At 41.7% G+C, this 15875-nt stretch overlaps 2 protein-coding genes across 8 annotated transcripts in view; one reads left to right on the top strand and one right to left on the bottom strand.

Annotated features, from left to right (window-relative positions):
• The window catches only part of TMEM67 (transmembrane protein 67), a 35977-nt gene extending 29495 nt beyond the window's left edge, over positions 1-6482 (bottom strand). Inside the window, exons 1-4 of one of the 2 annotated variants that reach the window (XM_075494933.1) lie at positions 6457-6482; positions 3424-3512; positions 1861-1954; positions 262-361 (exon numbers count right to left, since the gene is read on the bottom strand). In XM_075494933.1, the coding sequence (XP_075351048.1) occupies positions 262-361; positions 1861-1954; positions 3424-3480 (251 nt within the window). In that variant the 5' untranslated portion in view covers positions 3481-3512; positions 6457-6482. Of the gene's footprint in view, positions 1-261; positions 362-1860; positions 1955-3423; positions 3513-5488; positions 5706-6456 lie in introns of those variants that run through there. The other variant, XM_075494932.1, reaches the window with a different exon arrangement.
• RBM12B (RNA binding motif protein 12B) overlaps positions 5816-15875 on the top strand; it is a 92864-nt gene continuing 82804 nt past the window's right edge. For 3 of the 6 annotated variants that reach the window (XR_012774523.1, XR_012774522.1, XR_012774526.1), the window contains exon 1: positions 5816-6114. Coding sequence is in view for 3 of the 6 variants with exons in the window: in XM_075494936.1 (XP_075351051.1) it covers positions 11165-13264 (2100 nt within the window). In the remaining 3 variants the exon portion in view is untranslated. Of the gene's footprint in view, positions 6115-7004; positions 7294-10363; positions 10410-11136; positions 15719-15875 lie in introns of those variants that run through there. The other 3 variants (XM_075494936.1, XM_075494935.1, XM_075494937.1) reach the window with 3 other exon arrangements.

Genomic DNA, 15875 nt, shown 5'->3' with positions numbered 1-15875 from the left:
CAAAATAAGAATTCTGTTTCTGCTTCCAATCCAAAGCCAGCTTGTAGTCGCACTAAAGCAAAACAAACAAAGCAAGCCGCTGGCCATATAAGGACTTCAGTGAACACAAAACATACTGAGTTTGATACGGGGTTGAGGATTTCCAATTCACTGCTTTGAAAACGGTCATCCCAAAGATACAGACTGTTCCTCAAGAATATTCCATTTAAACACAACATGATACATTCAAATTTATCATCACAAAAGGAAAAGAATACTCACCTATTGCCTGATGCATCTGAAGCAGAGAACGATTGCTCACTTCCATTACAATGTATGCACAATGCTTCATTAAATAAAATGCCATGGATACTTCTTTCCACTAAGTGGAAAAGAAAAGCAACTGTGATTAAATTGCATGATGCACAGTATGTCCCGCAGGTTAAGAAAAGTGTAAAAAAAGAAAGTGTATATGCAGATCTAAAATAAATGCAAATATTGTATTTAAAAAAAAAATCAAGAGCACAACTTGCAAATAACATCCAGTATAAATGCACATTTATATATGTACATATGCATTGTTTATAGCTATGCACATGCAGTCTAATTTTAATGAGAAATGCAATATTTCATGTCCAGTTTTGCTGTTCCTTTGTTATTTATTCCGAACCAAATTTCAAACCAAGGCTTCACTGCAAAGCTAGAACTCAAAACATCAAGTTTACAAATTAATGCAAAAAAAAATCTTTAATTTTAATCTGAAATGATTCATGCAAATGTCACAAATTCAAAGTTTCAAAACTGTGTCTTCCAGCAATGAAGTCATTTGGCAAGAGATTTCAAGTCTAATTATTAAAAAAAAGAGAGATACAAAGAGAATCAAAAGAACTATGATACTAATGTTCTTTCTGCACATTAAGTTACAGAATCAGCTTTGCTCTCAATATTTTACCATAAAGGCTCGGAATGTATTTTGTAACTCTCATAAAGTTTAAGTGAGATTATTTGGTATTCACTCTTTCACAGATTCCTTTTAAATTAGTGATCTGGAAAACAGTGATTCTCCAGTATACTCTGTAAGAAATGTAACCAAAGTGGACATTAGTAATACTTATTCAAAGAATTACAGGCACATGGAAAGTCTTTCCCATCCTGTGTCTTTGAAAATAAGGAAAACTAGAGCTCCCAAGAGCTTTTTTGTTTTACGTCCTTGATGAAATTTATACTTTGCTCCTAGTTTTTTACTAGGCACGATAAGCAAAAATATAGTTAACACAGACACTAAAGTTAATATTAAAATTAATTTTTGGTGTCTACTGAAATTCATCTGCAACTATTAGAGAGCATCAAGTAAGAGGCACAGATACAGGGAAGCATGTCACAGGAGACCAAGGACACAGGCATGCGTCTCAGGGAGGCATGAAATCTGCTGATATTAACGCGTAGTAGTTTGCTTGGCTTGCTCAGGCTGGCTCAGGAGTTCTGTTCCACCTACTCATATATGTATAATTCCTGTACTGTGAAGCACCTACACATTATATCCTTCAAAACTTTTCAATGCTTTTTCTAAGTCTATATTGACATTGTTTTTATGCAAATTTTAATGACTCCACCCAGTGCCAGCCAGCTTAAAGGAAGTGATACACCAGTATTCATTCGTTGAATGTTAGCATAAGACTTTTTATTGCAATGAACAATGGTACAGATTTATCTGCTGTCTTTCAGGAATGAGGTTTAAGATCAAGAGGAATGTTGAAGTTTTACATTAGACATGTAAACATATGTTAAATTTCCTGTCTTATTTAACAGAAGAGCATGTCTTAATAAACTCAAATATCCAAAATAAGCACTAATATCTCATAATTTGCATATATTGCTTACCTAATATTTCATTATTGAGGCATTTACATTTTCCTTCTGAAGTTAGGCCTTTAGGGCAAGTAATACAATTCCACCCATCTTGAGTAACTCCGCTCTAAAATAAAATGTAAAACTATTATAATTTTCAAAAATATAGACATCACCAAATATCTGTGAAGAATGCCTGATCCAGATGTTATTTACTAGAAAATGTGGTCAAATACAACAACATCAATAACATTCATGAAGCTTTTAAAGATAAAAAAAGGCTAAACAATCTGGCAAAAGTAACTCCTATGCACACATAGACTAAAAAAAGTGTTCTTAAGTTTTTCTGAACCCATTAGCTAACACGCTTTAGTGAAGGTAAGAGTTGATTAAAAGTGGAAGGTTTAAAAAAGATATAGAGGTTCTACATGGAAAAAAAATAATGGATAAACATAACTGCATAAATAGACACACGTGCATATAAATAAATATACAGAAGCAATGGAAATAGAGGAGTCTTAAGTCAAGCAGCTTATATAACTGCATGGAATTTTGCACGTACCCAAACAGTTCACATCCACACTTATGTTATACCACGAAGTAGCTGCACTACTAATCAAAACCAATGAGGAAACTGAAGATAACTGCTCATCCTCAGGTGATACAGATGCTGTTCCCTTCTCCACTATCATCATTTTATCTTTCCATAAACCTTGCCATAGGATCAAAGATGAATGCCACCATTACAGGAAAGAGAAAGAAACAGCAGAATGATCAAAACACCAATGGATATTTGTCAATGTCTTTGTCTAACACAGTAAGAAGATGGAAAGAAGAGGGAAATTACTTGCATTACCCATTAGCCATTAAACACCTAACTTACACAACTAAATTGGTCTCTTGAGAGTTCTTCTACAATTATTGGAGAGAAAGAAGTATTCAGGAAGACTCGCACACTGAAAAGTTGTTTTTTCTGGAGAAAAATTATTTCTCTGTTTACTATAGCGGGGAAAAAGCTGGTTAAGCCTGGTGCCTCTGGCTCAATGCTGTGAATATGACTCAAAATTATAGCTTAATTTATCAAGAAAGGTAGAAAGAACTGACCAAACTACAAAGTTATATATAATTAAAGTAACATAATAGCAGCAGCTCAGTTTGAAGTAAAAAGATAAAATATCAGGGACTACAAAGATACAGCCTAAATAGTACAATAATAGGATTTATATAAATAATCAAATAAGATACCTCTGAGCTGAAAAGCATCTTTGGCATTCTACAAAACAGTGGTCTCCGGGCAAGGATAACACAACATGAAGCAGAAAAGCAAAGCAGTGGAAGGAAATTAAACATTCAAAATACTCTTACTTTGTCTGTGGGGTCAAATTTATAATGAAAAAATGCCTGCAAAATAACAGTAAAAAACACTTCTAAAGAGAAAAAAATTACTACTTATAAGCATGGTCTTAAAAATTCCCAAGCAAAGACTATTATGCAAAACAATTTTAAATTAATGAAAAATAACTTGCATTCAGGAGTAAATTTAAAATTCAAAAAAGCATTATAATTATGGCAAAGTATGAAAAGTTCAATACTTACCATATTTTCTGGGCATTTTTCACAAATAACAGAGGACCCACCATTACTAGAAACCATCCTGTATCCTGGTTGACATACACATGAACTACCTGAAAAAAAACCAAAACCAAATGCACTTCTAGTCTATAGAAAACTGGTTTTTTTTTCACAGAACACTAAGAACAACTGCTATTGTTCTCAAGAGATCAATATAGATTATTAGACAAAACATCCGAGATGTGCATGAAAATCACCTTGGTTTTTGAAAAATGGTCATGTTACAGTTTGTACAAAGATGTTCTAGGAAAATGTTACTAGGCTGACTGATATACCAGGGGAGAACAGGAACCCAGAGCTTGTGTTTTTGCGGGGTTTTTTAAACTGTATCAGTTGGTCTAATAACAGATATAATCTTTCTCTCTAAATCTTGCAAAACTGCCATTCTTAGCCCATCCTCTCTACACCACCAGCATTATATGTTTGTATACAGTTTGCATCCTTTGAATAGGAATTAAGTCCTAAAACCAAAACTTGTTTATATGCAAAGGTTTTTCAAAATATAACTGTTGTTTGTAAAGCTATTTAAAACTCAAAGCTTTTAAAATTGTGCACAGGGATCAAGCTTTATACTGAATGGTTTTCAGTGAATAACAGAACATACTTAACATTTAGCATGAAATTAAAGTAAGCACTACTTTCATGGCACATCATAGTGCACATTTGCTAGTGCTCAACAACCTTTTTTTCAGAAACTTTTCCAGTCTCACTATCATCGAAAAATCATGTAAAATTCTGTGAAAAGTTTTATAACCTTAAAGTACATCCTCATGAGACCAGTTTTACAGAAACAACATTAGTCAAAATGATCAACCATTCATACTCAACTATAAAGAAGAAAAAGCCCAACAGGATTAGATCAATGAAGAGACTTAAGTTCTGACATTCACTGTGATGATACTTAAATTTTTAGACATGCTGCTTGAAAGCAGAACCCACAGTGATGAGCTACCCATGGAGTGCATGGGCAGACTTGTGCAATCCCAAGTGGAATTCAGACAAGATGCAAAGAGCAGACTGAGTGGCAGCTACCTACACTGCTCCAGTCAGATACTGTGAAAAAAATTAAATCCTTGACCTCCCCCAGAATTTATCCCTCCTTGAAGCCCTTGAGTTAGAGGAAGAAGATTCAAGCCTAAAAGGGAGTTATTGATCTAGACATCCACATTATCAAGGGGTCTGAAAACTATTACAGTGCATTTTTTCTGCAAGTAAAGTATGGGGTTACTCTTTTAAGATACCATGATGGTGGAGAAAGAGGTGACCAGATTTTACGCAGCAGTTGTGAACACAGCCATCATACCATCACTGCATCTGGCTGAGGTACCAGTTCTGAAGAGAGATGCTGCTGGGTCTTAGTCTCAAATCTGTTTCTGTACACACAACACTGAACCACGTCTCTTGGACTGTGTATTTATAAGAGATGGACACTACCATAGCATCTTAAGAAGAAGTGAAAGAAAGTGAAAGAAAGTCACCTAAAGAAAGTGAACTACCATCTCTATTTTTAATTTAGTACTGTCAAAGTGTGTTGTGTACGCTCCAAGTTCCCGTGTGGGACTTGGATTAGTACGTGCACAGCCTGCAGATCTCAGATACTTAACATCTCCGACATTCAAGTTTTGACAAGGGGTTTCGAGTTATGGAAGTGTTTGAGAAGAGAAATTCAAGGCCCTATGGAATTTTACTGATGAAAATGTGAATACCTATAACCATGCAAATGCTCGAGAAAAGAACGATTATAAAAAAAGGTCTCGAGACGCTTCCCTGGGATATATCTCTGAGCACATGTATCAAAGTTGTGCTGTGGCCACTTAATGTCTTTGCGGGATCCTGGCCCTTTCCGCTGCCTTTTCAGACTTGCCCCGGAGGACAGCTGCTTTACCGCCAAACGCTGAGCCCAGATTTTGCATCTCCCGATGCTGGGGCCGGATTTCAGCGCGGAGCTACCTGAGCTCCGCCGGCCCCGCACGGGCCCCGGGCCCGGGCAGCCCCGCCTCCCCCCGCGCGGCAGGGCCGGGTCGCTCACCGCCGGCGCTCTGTCGCTGGTGGGCCCCGCAGGGCCCGCAGGCCAGGCGGGAGATGTCAAAGTAGCGGGCGTGGCCGCAGTCGGCAGGCCGCTGCAGCGGGAGGGAGAAGCCGCGGGCGGGCGGCGGCATCGCCGCCACCGCCAGGAGCAGCGCGGCGGCGGCCCAGCGCCCCCGCGTCGCCATGGCTACCCGCGGCCTCCTACGGCACGCCCTCATTGGTCAGTCGCCTCTCGTACGGCAAGCGCGAGGGGCCCTCCGCAGGAGGCAAAACGCTCGCGGAGCGGGAGGCGGGCGGGGGAGCGGCAGGAGTGGAGCAGGTGGAAACAGAAGTGAGGTTAGGGGGGTGCTGTGTGGCTTGTTCTAGAACATGGAGCTGGATGAAGTCAGCGGGAAAAACAGTCACGAGAAGGCAGAGGTCTAGTTTGCACTTCCTGGTACCTCATCTCTAAAACTGTTCCGCAGTGTATAACACACACGTGGTAAGTGTGTGTCATTTCCCCCTGAGAGGAAACCGGTAACGGGGCAAACACACAAAATGCCTGGAGGAATGGATGGATGCACAGCCAGAGTTACCCCATTTGGCTTTTTCGCCTGCCGGGATGGTCTTGCTCACATCCCCTCAAAGGTTAGCAAAACTTTGCAGGGCATTTCATGTCCTGGCTTTTAATTATTCCTCACTGCCCCTTTCCTGGGTGCTAATTGCTTAACTATTACGACTATTTGTATTAGCATTGCTTGCAAGTCTATATGCTTATCGCACCAAATGCTTTATTATTCATCGGATTTCTTCTGCTGGGTTCAACAAGTTTTTAAAGGCTGAGCTACTAGGTGAATCTGCCGTAAATAATACAGATTTTTGTCTATCAAAATGGAGAAGTACAGACTAGGCCTAGAAATACAGGGGAGACTATGTAAAAGACAGGGAAAGGCAGGTGGGATAAACAGTAGGATAAAATAACTACCTCACCTGCACAAAGTAGTCTGCCTCTCCCCTTCCCTGTACACAGCCTTACACCTTTCCTCCTCCTCTTCCCCCTCCCTCCCTGCCTGCCTTTCCTCCCAAAACCCAGACTTGAGCCAGCCCCGAGTTAGGTGAGAAACCGTGTCAGTAGCCATCGGAAGAGAAGCAGTGGGTGCAAACCCCCTCCTCGGTGCCTGAGGCACCCATAGGCTCAGGCCAGTCAGCACTGGGCCCCACTGGACCTGCCTTCCTCCCTGCCCCTCTTCCTTGGCTGGGCAAGCGCTGGGACTAATGGAAATGAGAGACTGAAGACAACGCTTAACACGCCAAAGCAACGGTGATCTACGTGACGCTGTCCCCTATATAAACCTTGGTTTTACAGGGATGCCATAGGGGGCCACCACAGGGCTCAAAGCGCATGCGCACTAGCGGCAGAGCGGCTCTCCCTCACCCCCCCCAGCACCGAGCTCGTCTACGCGCCAAAGGGGCGCGCATGCGTACTGAGATGCACTGGGTGTGAGACTACGCATGCGCAGGTGCAGAAGCGAGGGTTACGGAAGCAGCGTTCCCTCCCCCCGCTCCCGTCGGCGTTCTGGGGCGCCGCGCGCTCGGAGCACGCGCGCGCAGGGCCGCGCTCGGCGCCTGGCCGCGGGGCGCGCGAGGGCCGGAAGGACTCGTGCAGGTTCAACCGTAGGGGCGAAGGGGAGGGGGTCGCGCAGGCGCAGTTCAGCCCCTCCTCAGGGTGTTGTGGGGGGAGCGGCGGAGGACGCCATCTTGGTGGTGCTGTGCCGGGAACTGCGGCGAGCGCGGCTCGGCGCCGAGCCTGTCCTAGTGGCGTCTCCGGTGGGTGGATGGCGTGAGGGAGAGCGCCCGGCTTCCCGGGGCGCTGCGTGTAGCCAAGGGCGCGGGGTTCGCGCCGTGAGCCGCTTATCGGCAGCCCAACCCTCGCGGAACCGCTGCGCGGCGGTTCCCCGGGCCGCGGCCTCCCCATGCCGCCTGGCTGCTCGTCACCCTTCCTTCCCCGGTGCCTCCCTTCAGCCCTGTCCTGGTGCCGTGGGGAGGCCGGGCTTCTCCGCGGGATCGGATCACAAGCAGCCTCTGGCGAGCCGGAGCGCGTTTGGCGCGGGGCGGCCTCCCCCTCACCGCGTTCCCTTCACTCCCTGTTCCCCATCTCGCCGCCGGCGGCCCTGGGCTTCGGCCCGCTCGCCCCTTCCGGGCTTGTGCTGCGCCGTGTGTGGTCGGAGCGGTGGAAGGGCCGGCGCTGCTGGGGGCGCGGCGCCTCACGGCCTTTCTCCAGTTCGCAGCGCTCGGAAGCGGCCCCGTGCTGAAGCCCGCCGTGCAGCGGGCCCAGCTGCAGAGCTCACCCGCATCTTCCTTCGGCGATGTGAAAACTGTTATTAGCAACAGCTTACTTCGACTGATAAAGCTTATTTTGAAGGAGATTAGAATAAGAAATCGTTCTCTGATCCACCAGTTATCCTCATATTGGTCTAGTTTTATAGCTGGGGTATTTCTGCGGGTGTGCTTTCTAGCATGTGTGCTCACTACATGCAGGCTGTAACCTCTCAGCATTGTGGTAAAAATACTAGTTTAGTGCAGGCTTAGTTTCCTGTAATGTTTGCAAGTTGGGGGTTTTTTTTAGTGACGTTTTAATGGTATTTGGAATTTGCTGAGGCTGTGGAAGTATAGATATAGTACTGTTTTCTAGTTAAATCAGTTCAAATATAAAATTTCTTAAAACGGTGTGCATGCTTCTGTGCTTTTAAACTGGTGGCATGAAGTTGTCAAACTATTTATTATCTAAATCCTTGTTCTCTAAAGTCCTTGCTCAGTTAATGAATTGGTCTTAGTTTTGTGTGGCACTTTCATCCCAAAGTCACTCTTTTTGGTCATTCACTTTAAATTGTGGGATGGCTTGTCTACACTTTCTGCCAATGCTCGATTGTCAGTAAAAGCTTACGATTTGAACTTGCATTTCTGTTTGTGGACTTCTTAAATATCACATTATGATCTGGAATCACTGTGTCTAGTTTTCACCACTGAAAGTTGTATGTTGTATCCATGGTACATCGTGGAGAACTTGCCGTTTATCACCGAAGAAATACTGAGGAGATCTGTTCTGAATGCTGTTTAAAAATTGGGATAAGAATGCAGAGTTGTGAAATTCAGAAATACTACAGATTAAATACATCATGAAGTAGCAGGGCAGCGGACTTGATTTTTCAAGACACGAAGGTCCTATAAGAAAATTCAGCCCTTGAATTCTCCTTGCTTTTTGGCATTGCCGTCACATCTGTTGAGAAGATACGTTAAAAAGTGTACTGGGTCTGGCTGGGATGGAGTTAACGTTCTTCATAGCAGCCCATACGGGTCTGTGTTTTGGATTTGTGGCTAAAAGAGTGTTGACAGCACATCAGTGTTTTGGCTATGGCTGAACAGCACTTGCGCGGTGTCAAGCCTTTCTCTTTTCCCCCCACTCTGCCACCCTGGCAAGTATACTGGGAGTAGGCAAGAAGCTGGGAGGGGACACAGCCGGGACAGCTGACCCCCAACTGACCAAAGGGATATTCCATGCCATGTAACGTCATGCTCAGCAACAAAATCTGAGGCAGAGGAAGAAGGTTTTTGTTTGATCGTTTTGTTTTTTTAGGGAGGATTTTTTTTATTGGCTTCCAAGGTGGTTGTTGTTCGGAGGCAGGCTGGGCATCAGTCAGCCTGTGGGAGGTGGTGAGTGATTTCCTTTGTTTCACTTTTTTCTCTTTTCTTCACCGATTGAACTGTCTTTATCTTGAACCACAAGTTTTCTTGACTTTGTTCTTCCTATTTTCTTCCCCATCCTGCTGGTGGGAATGAGGAGTGAACAATCAGCTGTGTGGGTGCTTGGCTGCTGGCCGGGGTCAACCCACCACAAAAATAAAGAGAGCAGATGATCTTCAGTGCAGTTATTAAACAGGCAGTTGTTTTTGGTTTGTTGTGTTTACAAAGTGCTGGTATGGAAGTGACGTAGGATCTGTTAGTTGCAAAATTTGGGCTTTGCTCTTGTTTGGCTAAGCTCAGGTGGAGTGATAGTTACTGTGATAGACAGAAAACTTGGCATCACGATCCTAGGGCTTTACGTTTGTTACTGAGCAAGGGATTTGTACAAAGGATATTCTCAAACACTTGTCATTGGAGCATTGGGCTCTTGTTTTTTAAGGGATGTAGTCATTTGCTACAGAAGCTTGTGTTTGTTCTGAGAGTACTGTGTAATGTATTGTGTGATGTTAGAGAATGTTGAAAATCAGGGTGTGTTCAAGTCAGTGTGTTAAAGTGATTCTTGTTCTTACGTTTGAAAGGCAGTAAACATATAGGGAAAATACTGAAGTTTGCTTTGTAAATTGAAGTAGGCCCTGAAGTTTCTCCTTGTTGGATATTTTTACTCTTTCATTTGATTGTCTTCACTGTGTACACTAAGTGCAGTGCTGGACTGGTGAGTAGCATACTCTTGTGAACTTTGAAAGCAGGTGGATTTCAGAAGAATGGACACGTGCTGTAATCTTGGGATGGACTTGCGCATCTTTCAAGGACTCAATTGAATTGAGAGTTTTTCCCCTCGATTTACTGTCAGTCTGTTTCATTTCAACAGTTCAGTGTGGCACAACTGATGACCAAGTAATCTCATCGTGTTTTGATCACTTGCAGAAGTCAACTTAAATTTTGAATTTCTTTTGCTTCTAAAATGGAAACACAAAGATGCAGTGCATAGCATCTTGGAACATGGAAGGACTTCTTCATAGTATCCCAAATTGTGGGTTCATTACATGCTTGGCTTTAATATTAGCCACTGCTATGGATGAGCTGCAGCAGTGTAGCACAGTATGTAAAGCGAAGTACAGATGTCAGCCATTAATTATGTTTCGTTTTCTTTCCACAGTTAAGTTGATTTTACAGAATTTATCAGGTCTTCAAAGCAGAAACAGGTAAGCTGCCAAAAGCTTAACACTTCTCACTAAGTATTGTCACAAGATCATACACGACCTTTTTTTCTCACAGACTTGTGGCTGGGAACTAGGATATGCTCTCCTGAGTGCGTGTGGCTGCTGCAGTCATACTCTGACTACATGAAAGAGACAACATTTTTGAACGCTGAGAAAGCATATGTTATTGAACAGAACTGATCACTGGGTAGAGCAACTTGTCAAAGCACTAAAGTCATCACTGTTGGTGAATTACTTCATTTTCCAGTGACGTAGTTATCCTTTTTCCTTTCTCCTTTTATCATCTAGTATTTCCTGTGTTACGATGACAAGTGTCCTGTTCAAAAGTAAACGGGATTTTTTTTTTTTTTGTTCCTTAGAACTGGGCAGAGATCTCTGGCATAGAGTAACTATGCCGTGAAAGACTTTAGGTGTTCTTTAGGTATTGTGGATGGTGAGGAGTGACTTAGGTGGATTTTGTTGCCCTTAGGATAGGGAATATTGATAGACTTGTGCACATGTGCTGGTGGAGTAGCTAACTGTTCTGACTAATCAACTTTCAGTGAATCTTGTTTTAATCTTGTTCTTGTGAACTTGTGGGTTTTTTGATACCTTCTCTCTTGATTGAGACAAGGACATTGATTAAAAAGGCTCTAGCTTCTTAAGTGTTAAGATACTGTAATAGCTGAGTACTAAAGACGTGCTATCATGTGTACCTTTTTGTCTGCAGGTGATTTTTGCTGTGGGTTGAGCTCAGCATGGCTGTAGTCATCCGTTTACAGGGGCTTCCTGTTGTTGCGGGTCCTGCAGATATTCGTCGTTTCTTCTTGGGATTGAATATTCCTGATGGAGGTGTACATATTATTGGAGGAGAGATTGGGGAGGCTTTTATTATATTTGCCACAGATGAAGATGCACGGCGTGCCATGAGCTGTTCAGGAGGGTTTATCAAGGACTCGCGCATAGAGCTCTTTCTCAGCAGCAAGGCAGAAATGCAGAATACCATAGAAATGAGCCGGAAACGATTTGACCGTGGGGGACGAGAAACTATGTCTGGCTCTAGAAGAACAGGTACTAATGGTTCTGGTGCATCAGGTGTTGGAGACATGCCACATTTAGTCACAGCTTTTCCAAAAGGAATAAATAAACCTGGTTATGGTCCACCAAATCATCCAGAGGCTGGTTTCCATACCAATGGCACAAGACGTGGTGATATAGGTATGCCTAAATCAAGCTATCAGTCAAGAAAGGATTCTCATCCATTTAACCCAGATGATCTTTACTTATTTCTACGTGGTATACCTTACTCTGCAACAGAAGATGAAGTACGTGCTTTCCTTTCTGGGATACGTGTGGATGGAGTGATTCTGATAAAGCATCGCAATGGTTTAAACAATGGTGATTGCTTGGTAAAATTTGCTACGCCTGGTGATGCCTTAGAAGGACTTAAACGTCACAGACAATACATGGGTCAGAGGTTTATAGAAATAAGCCCATCTACAGAGGAACGGTGGATTGAATATGGTGGGAGGGTAGACATGCCAAATGAAATGGATCGCTTTTTGTGCGAAGACCGTTCTCCAAGAAGTTCAGGCTACATGCATCCAAGGAAGCATTCTCATTCAAGGTCACCAAGGAGACAAAGAACACGTTCTCGTTCACCTCCCAACCAGGAATATTACATACACTTAAGAAATCTATCTACTAATCTGGAGAAGAGAGATCTGAGAGCTTTTTTCCCTGATCTGGATATATGCAGCAAACAAATCAAGCTTCTAACAGATAAGCATCAGAGGAGGACTAGAGATGCCTTTGTGATGTTAAGGAGTGAGAGAGATTATCAGGCTGCTTTGGAATGTCATAGAAAGGTTCTTCTCAATCGTCCCGTTTACATTTTTCCAATTTCAAGAAAGTCAATGTTGAAAATAATTGATTCTTGTGAGAGGAAAAGGTCACAGGACAGAGATCATCCTGGACAGGCCATACCGGAAAAAAGTTATCGGGAAGGTCATTCCGGCCCTAAGATGTGTGTTTATGTAAGGAATTTTCCATTTGATGTGTCAAAAATTGAAGTGCAAAAGTTCTTTGCAAGATTTGATATTGATGAAGATGATATTTACTTGCTCTATGATGACAAAGGAGTTGGGCTGGGCGAAGCATTAGTGAAGTTTAAATCTGAAGAACAAGCCATGAAAGCAGAAAATTTAAATCGTCGAAGATTCTTGGGAACAGAGGTGTTAATAAGACTTATATCTGAAGAGCAGATGCAGAAGTTTGGTGTAACTGTACCATTGTCTGCACCAAATGAAATGCAGAGTCATTCACATCCGTATGACAGAGGTGAGCTTTCCCGTCCAGTTGGTTCACCATCTGGGCCACCACAAGGGCCACCCATGCATTCATTTGGTCCCCCTGGGAACTTTAGGCATCCTTCTGAATTTAGGCACCCCCCTGAGGACTTCATGTGCCCTCCTAAGGATTTTAGAGGTCCGCCACCCCTCATGGATTTTGGTGGTGACAGTGAACCTTTTGGCAGAATGGAGTTTGGGAATAATAAAATGGGAAGTTTTCCTGAAGGAAGATTTATGCCGGATCCAAATTTCAGTGGTGGTTCTGAACGTGTTGTTCCTATTAGATTGAAAAATTTACCTTTTAAAGCTACTCCTAATGAGATTCTGGATTTTTTCTATGGCTACAGAGTCATACCAGAGTCAGTTTCTGTACAGTATAACGAACAAGGATTACCTTCGGGTGATGCCATTGTTGCTATGACAAACTATGAGGAAGCTATGGCTGCTATTAATGAACTGAATGATAGGCCAATTGGTCCACGGAAAGTTAAGTTGAGCTTACTGTAAAGGAGGAAAAGATGCTCTAGAATAAAACATTCTAGATTTGACAGTATTGACAGTTATTTTCACTTTTCTAATTACTGGAAGATGCAGAAGAAACTGTTTCCATCAACGGTTGTAAATAATACCTAGTTCAGTTGTTTAGCTCTTGGTTGAAAGATCTGTATGGTTAAGATATGAGGACTGTATTGTGCCTACTTCTTGTGGCAGAGAAGAGCCCAGAAATTCTGGAGGACATTGAATGCCTTACATCAAGGTATAAAGGCATGGAGTTGTAATGCTTTGGGTTTTCAGTTTGCTTTAATTCCATGTCTCATGACTTTGCATTGAATAGAAATGTAAGTGCTGGCTGACTGACCACACAGACGGTTCAAATAGAAGAACTTCAGTGCTACTGTATTAGTAGATAATGCTTCTTACTGAGGTTAGCTTAATAAAATTAAAAAATTACTGATTTTTTTTTTTTTTTTGTGTAAACTGTTCAGGTTTTGTTTGGTTTCATGTGGTTGCAGGCATTCCTATTAAAAGAAGAAAAAAGAGCTTCCTGTTCACATTAGCTGGCTTTGCAACTTTTTTAAATAAAAACAAATTGCCATTAAATGTGTGTCTTATATTTAAAACTTGTATAGTTAATGATCTCAACTATTATGTGCAGCATACATGGGTCTTGGTGAGAATGATGCTGGCTGCTTCCTCTGGAAAGAGTGAACTTACTACAGTTTGTCAACACAGTAATGAATACATAGTTTACAAAGACTGCAAAATCTGTATTAATCAGTTGGATAGGCTTTCTGGTTCTCATGCACTGTAGTACCTTGAGGCAGAAAATGAACCTTGGAATTAGATCAAGAATTCTGACTTCAGCCTCAGCTTTCGGAGTGGTCTTTGTTTTATCTCTGCATGCCTGTAATATGAATATTAACTTGCTAATGATGTCTGGATGCATTCCAGGTCAATCTCTGATTAGTTTTAACTGACATCTGTCACTGGCAACCAAGCTGACGAGCAACTATGTTATTTTCTTATGTAAGAAAGAAATGTCAGTATTTAGAATGCTTTGATTGGTTTAGGAAGAAAGTTTTAGGAAGAAATAAAAGCTAGCCTGTTTGAGGAAAAACTGCATCTTCAACATTCAGGCTTAGTGGGATACTTTGTGTGGATAAGGACTTTGTACCATTGTTGACATTGCAACTGTACAAAATAGTACTTGGAGTACTAAAGAATTCTATGAAGTTTTAGTCCCCTCTCAAACTAAGACAACAAAGTTGAAACTTCGTGATGAAAACTTGTTTTAACCTTTGCTTGGGCAATACCAAAAAATCATAGATTCATAGAGTAGTTGAGGCTGGAAGGGACCTGGAGGTCTGTGGTCCAACCCCCTTCTCAGAGCAGTTTCAACTAGAACAGGTTATTCAAGGCCTTGTCCGTTGGATTTGGAATATCTCTAAGGATAGAGACTCCACAGCCTCTCTGGGCAGCCTGTTCCAGTGACTCATCACCCTCACCGGTGGTCAAACCTTAATTACTTTGTTTATGTAAAGTCATCATCATTATTAAACTTCCATGTAAACTCTCTTAAGTAGAAGCAAACCAAATCAAGAGAAAAATTTTTTTTGTTCTATAATTTTTAAAAGGCCGGTGTAGCTTCATTTCTTCTGCATATTATTTGTCCTCTGCTTTAAGTGCTAGGAAAAAAGCTTTTTGAATGAGAAGGATAATGCCAAGTCTGTATATGTAATTCCTCTGAGCAGAGAAACTTAAATGTGGCCAAATTTTCAAATTCTGAATGCTTACATACCTTTTTTTGCTGTCTGGTAGGAATTAGTTTCAGAAGCGTACTGTTCTGAATCCCCCTCTGAATTTAAATGGAATTAAAATTTAAAAAAATCCACAACAAATTAATCGGTGCTTTTATTTCATAGTTGCTATAAAAGAGATCAAGGAGCCAGCAGACTTGCAGGCAAAATAAAGATGTGTTACAAGAATCCTCAAAATAACTTGTCTGACCTAATCATGCTGTTGAAAACATCATTGTGATTATTTTTGTAAGCTAACATCATCTTTACTACTAATTCTTGCCTCTGTATTATCAGTTGTTTTGTAAATGTGAATGCAAGTAACTTTTCCAGGTAATCAGCTTTAGATGGTTTGTTGGTTTTAAAGCTCTTCTAGCGACTACACAATAGGAGCTTTCAAACACTGAAAATAAATTGGTAAACTTTTTACCGTGCTTCCAGAGTAGTGTTGGTACACACACATGAGTTCTTGTAATTAAAAAAGGATTTCGAGGCTGGAAGGATAGGGGAATTTAGTAGGTATTTTGCTGGTTAAGTGTGAGATTATCTTTTAGAGAAAGCATTATCTGTTCTCAAGGAAGTCTGAGTAATTGCTGATAAGGTACCATTAATTTGGGGGATGGTAAACTTTCCCCCCCACCCCGCAGTGAATGCGTAAAAAGAGTCACAAAGCTTAAAATGGCAGAGGTCATAATTAAGGCATTTCTAAATGTTGTGTGGTTTTTTTTTTTTCCCCTACAGCTAATTTGTCTTTAAAGCCAGATTAGAGTTTATGACTACTCTAGGTTACTCTATGAAATGATTGATTGATAAGCCAAAAA

The sequence above is a fragment of the Mycteria americana genome, chromosome 2 (assembly GCF_035582795.1).
Source record: "Mycteria americana isolate JAX WOST 10 ecotype Jacksonville Zoo and Gardens chromosome 2, USCA_MyAme_1.0, whole genome shotgun sequence".
NCBI lineage: Eukaryota > Metazoa > Chordata > Aves > Ciconiiformes > Ciconiidae > Mycteria > Mycteria americana.
The sequence above is the reverse complement of the archived record's forward strand: the minus strand, read 5'-3'. Positions and strand labels throughout refer to the sequence as shown.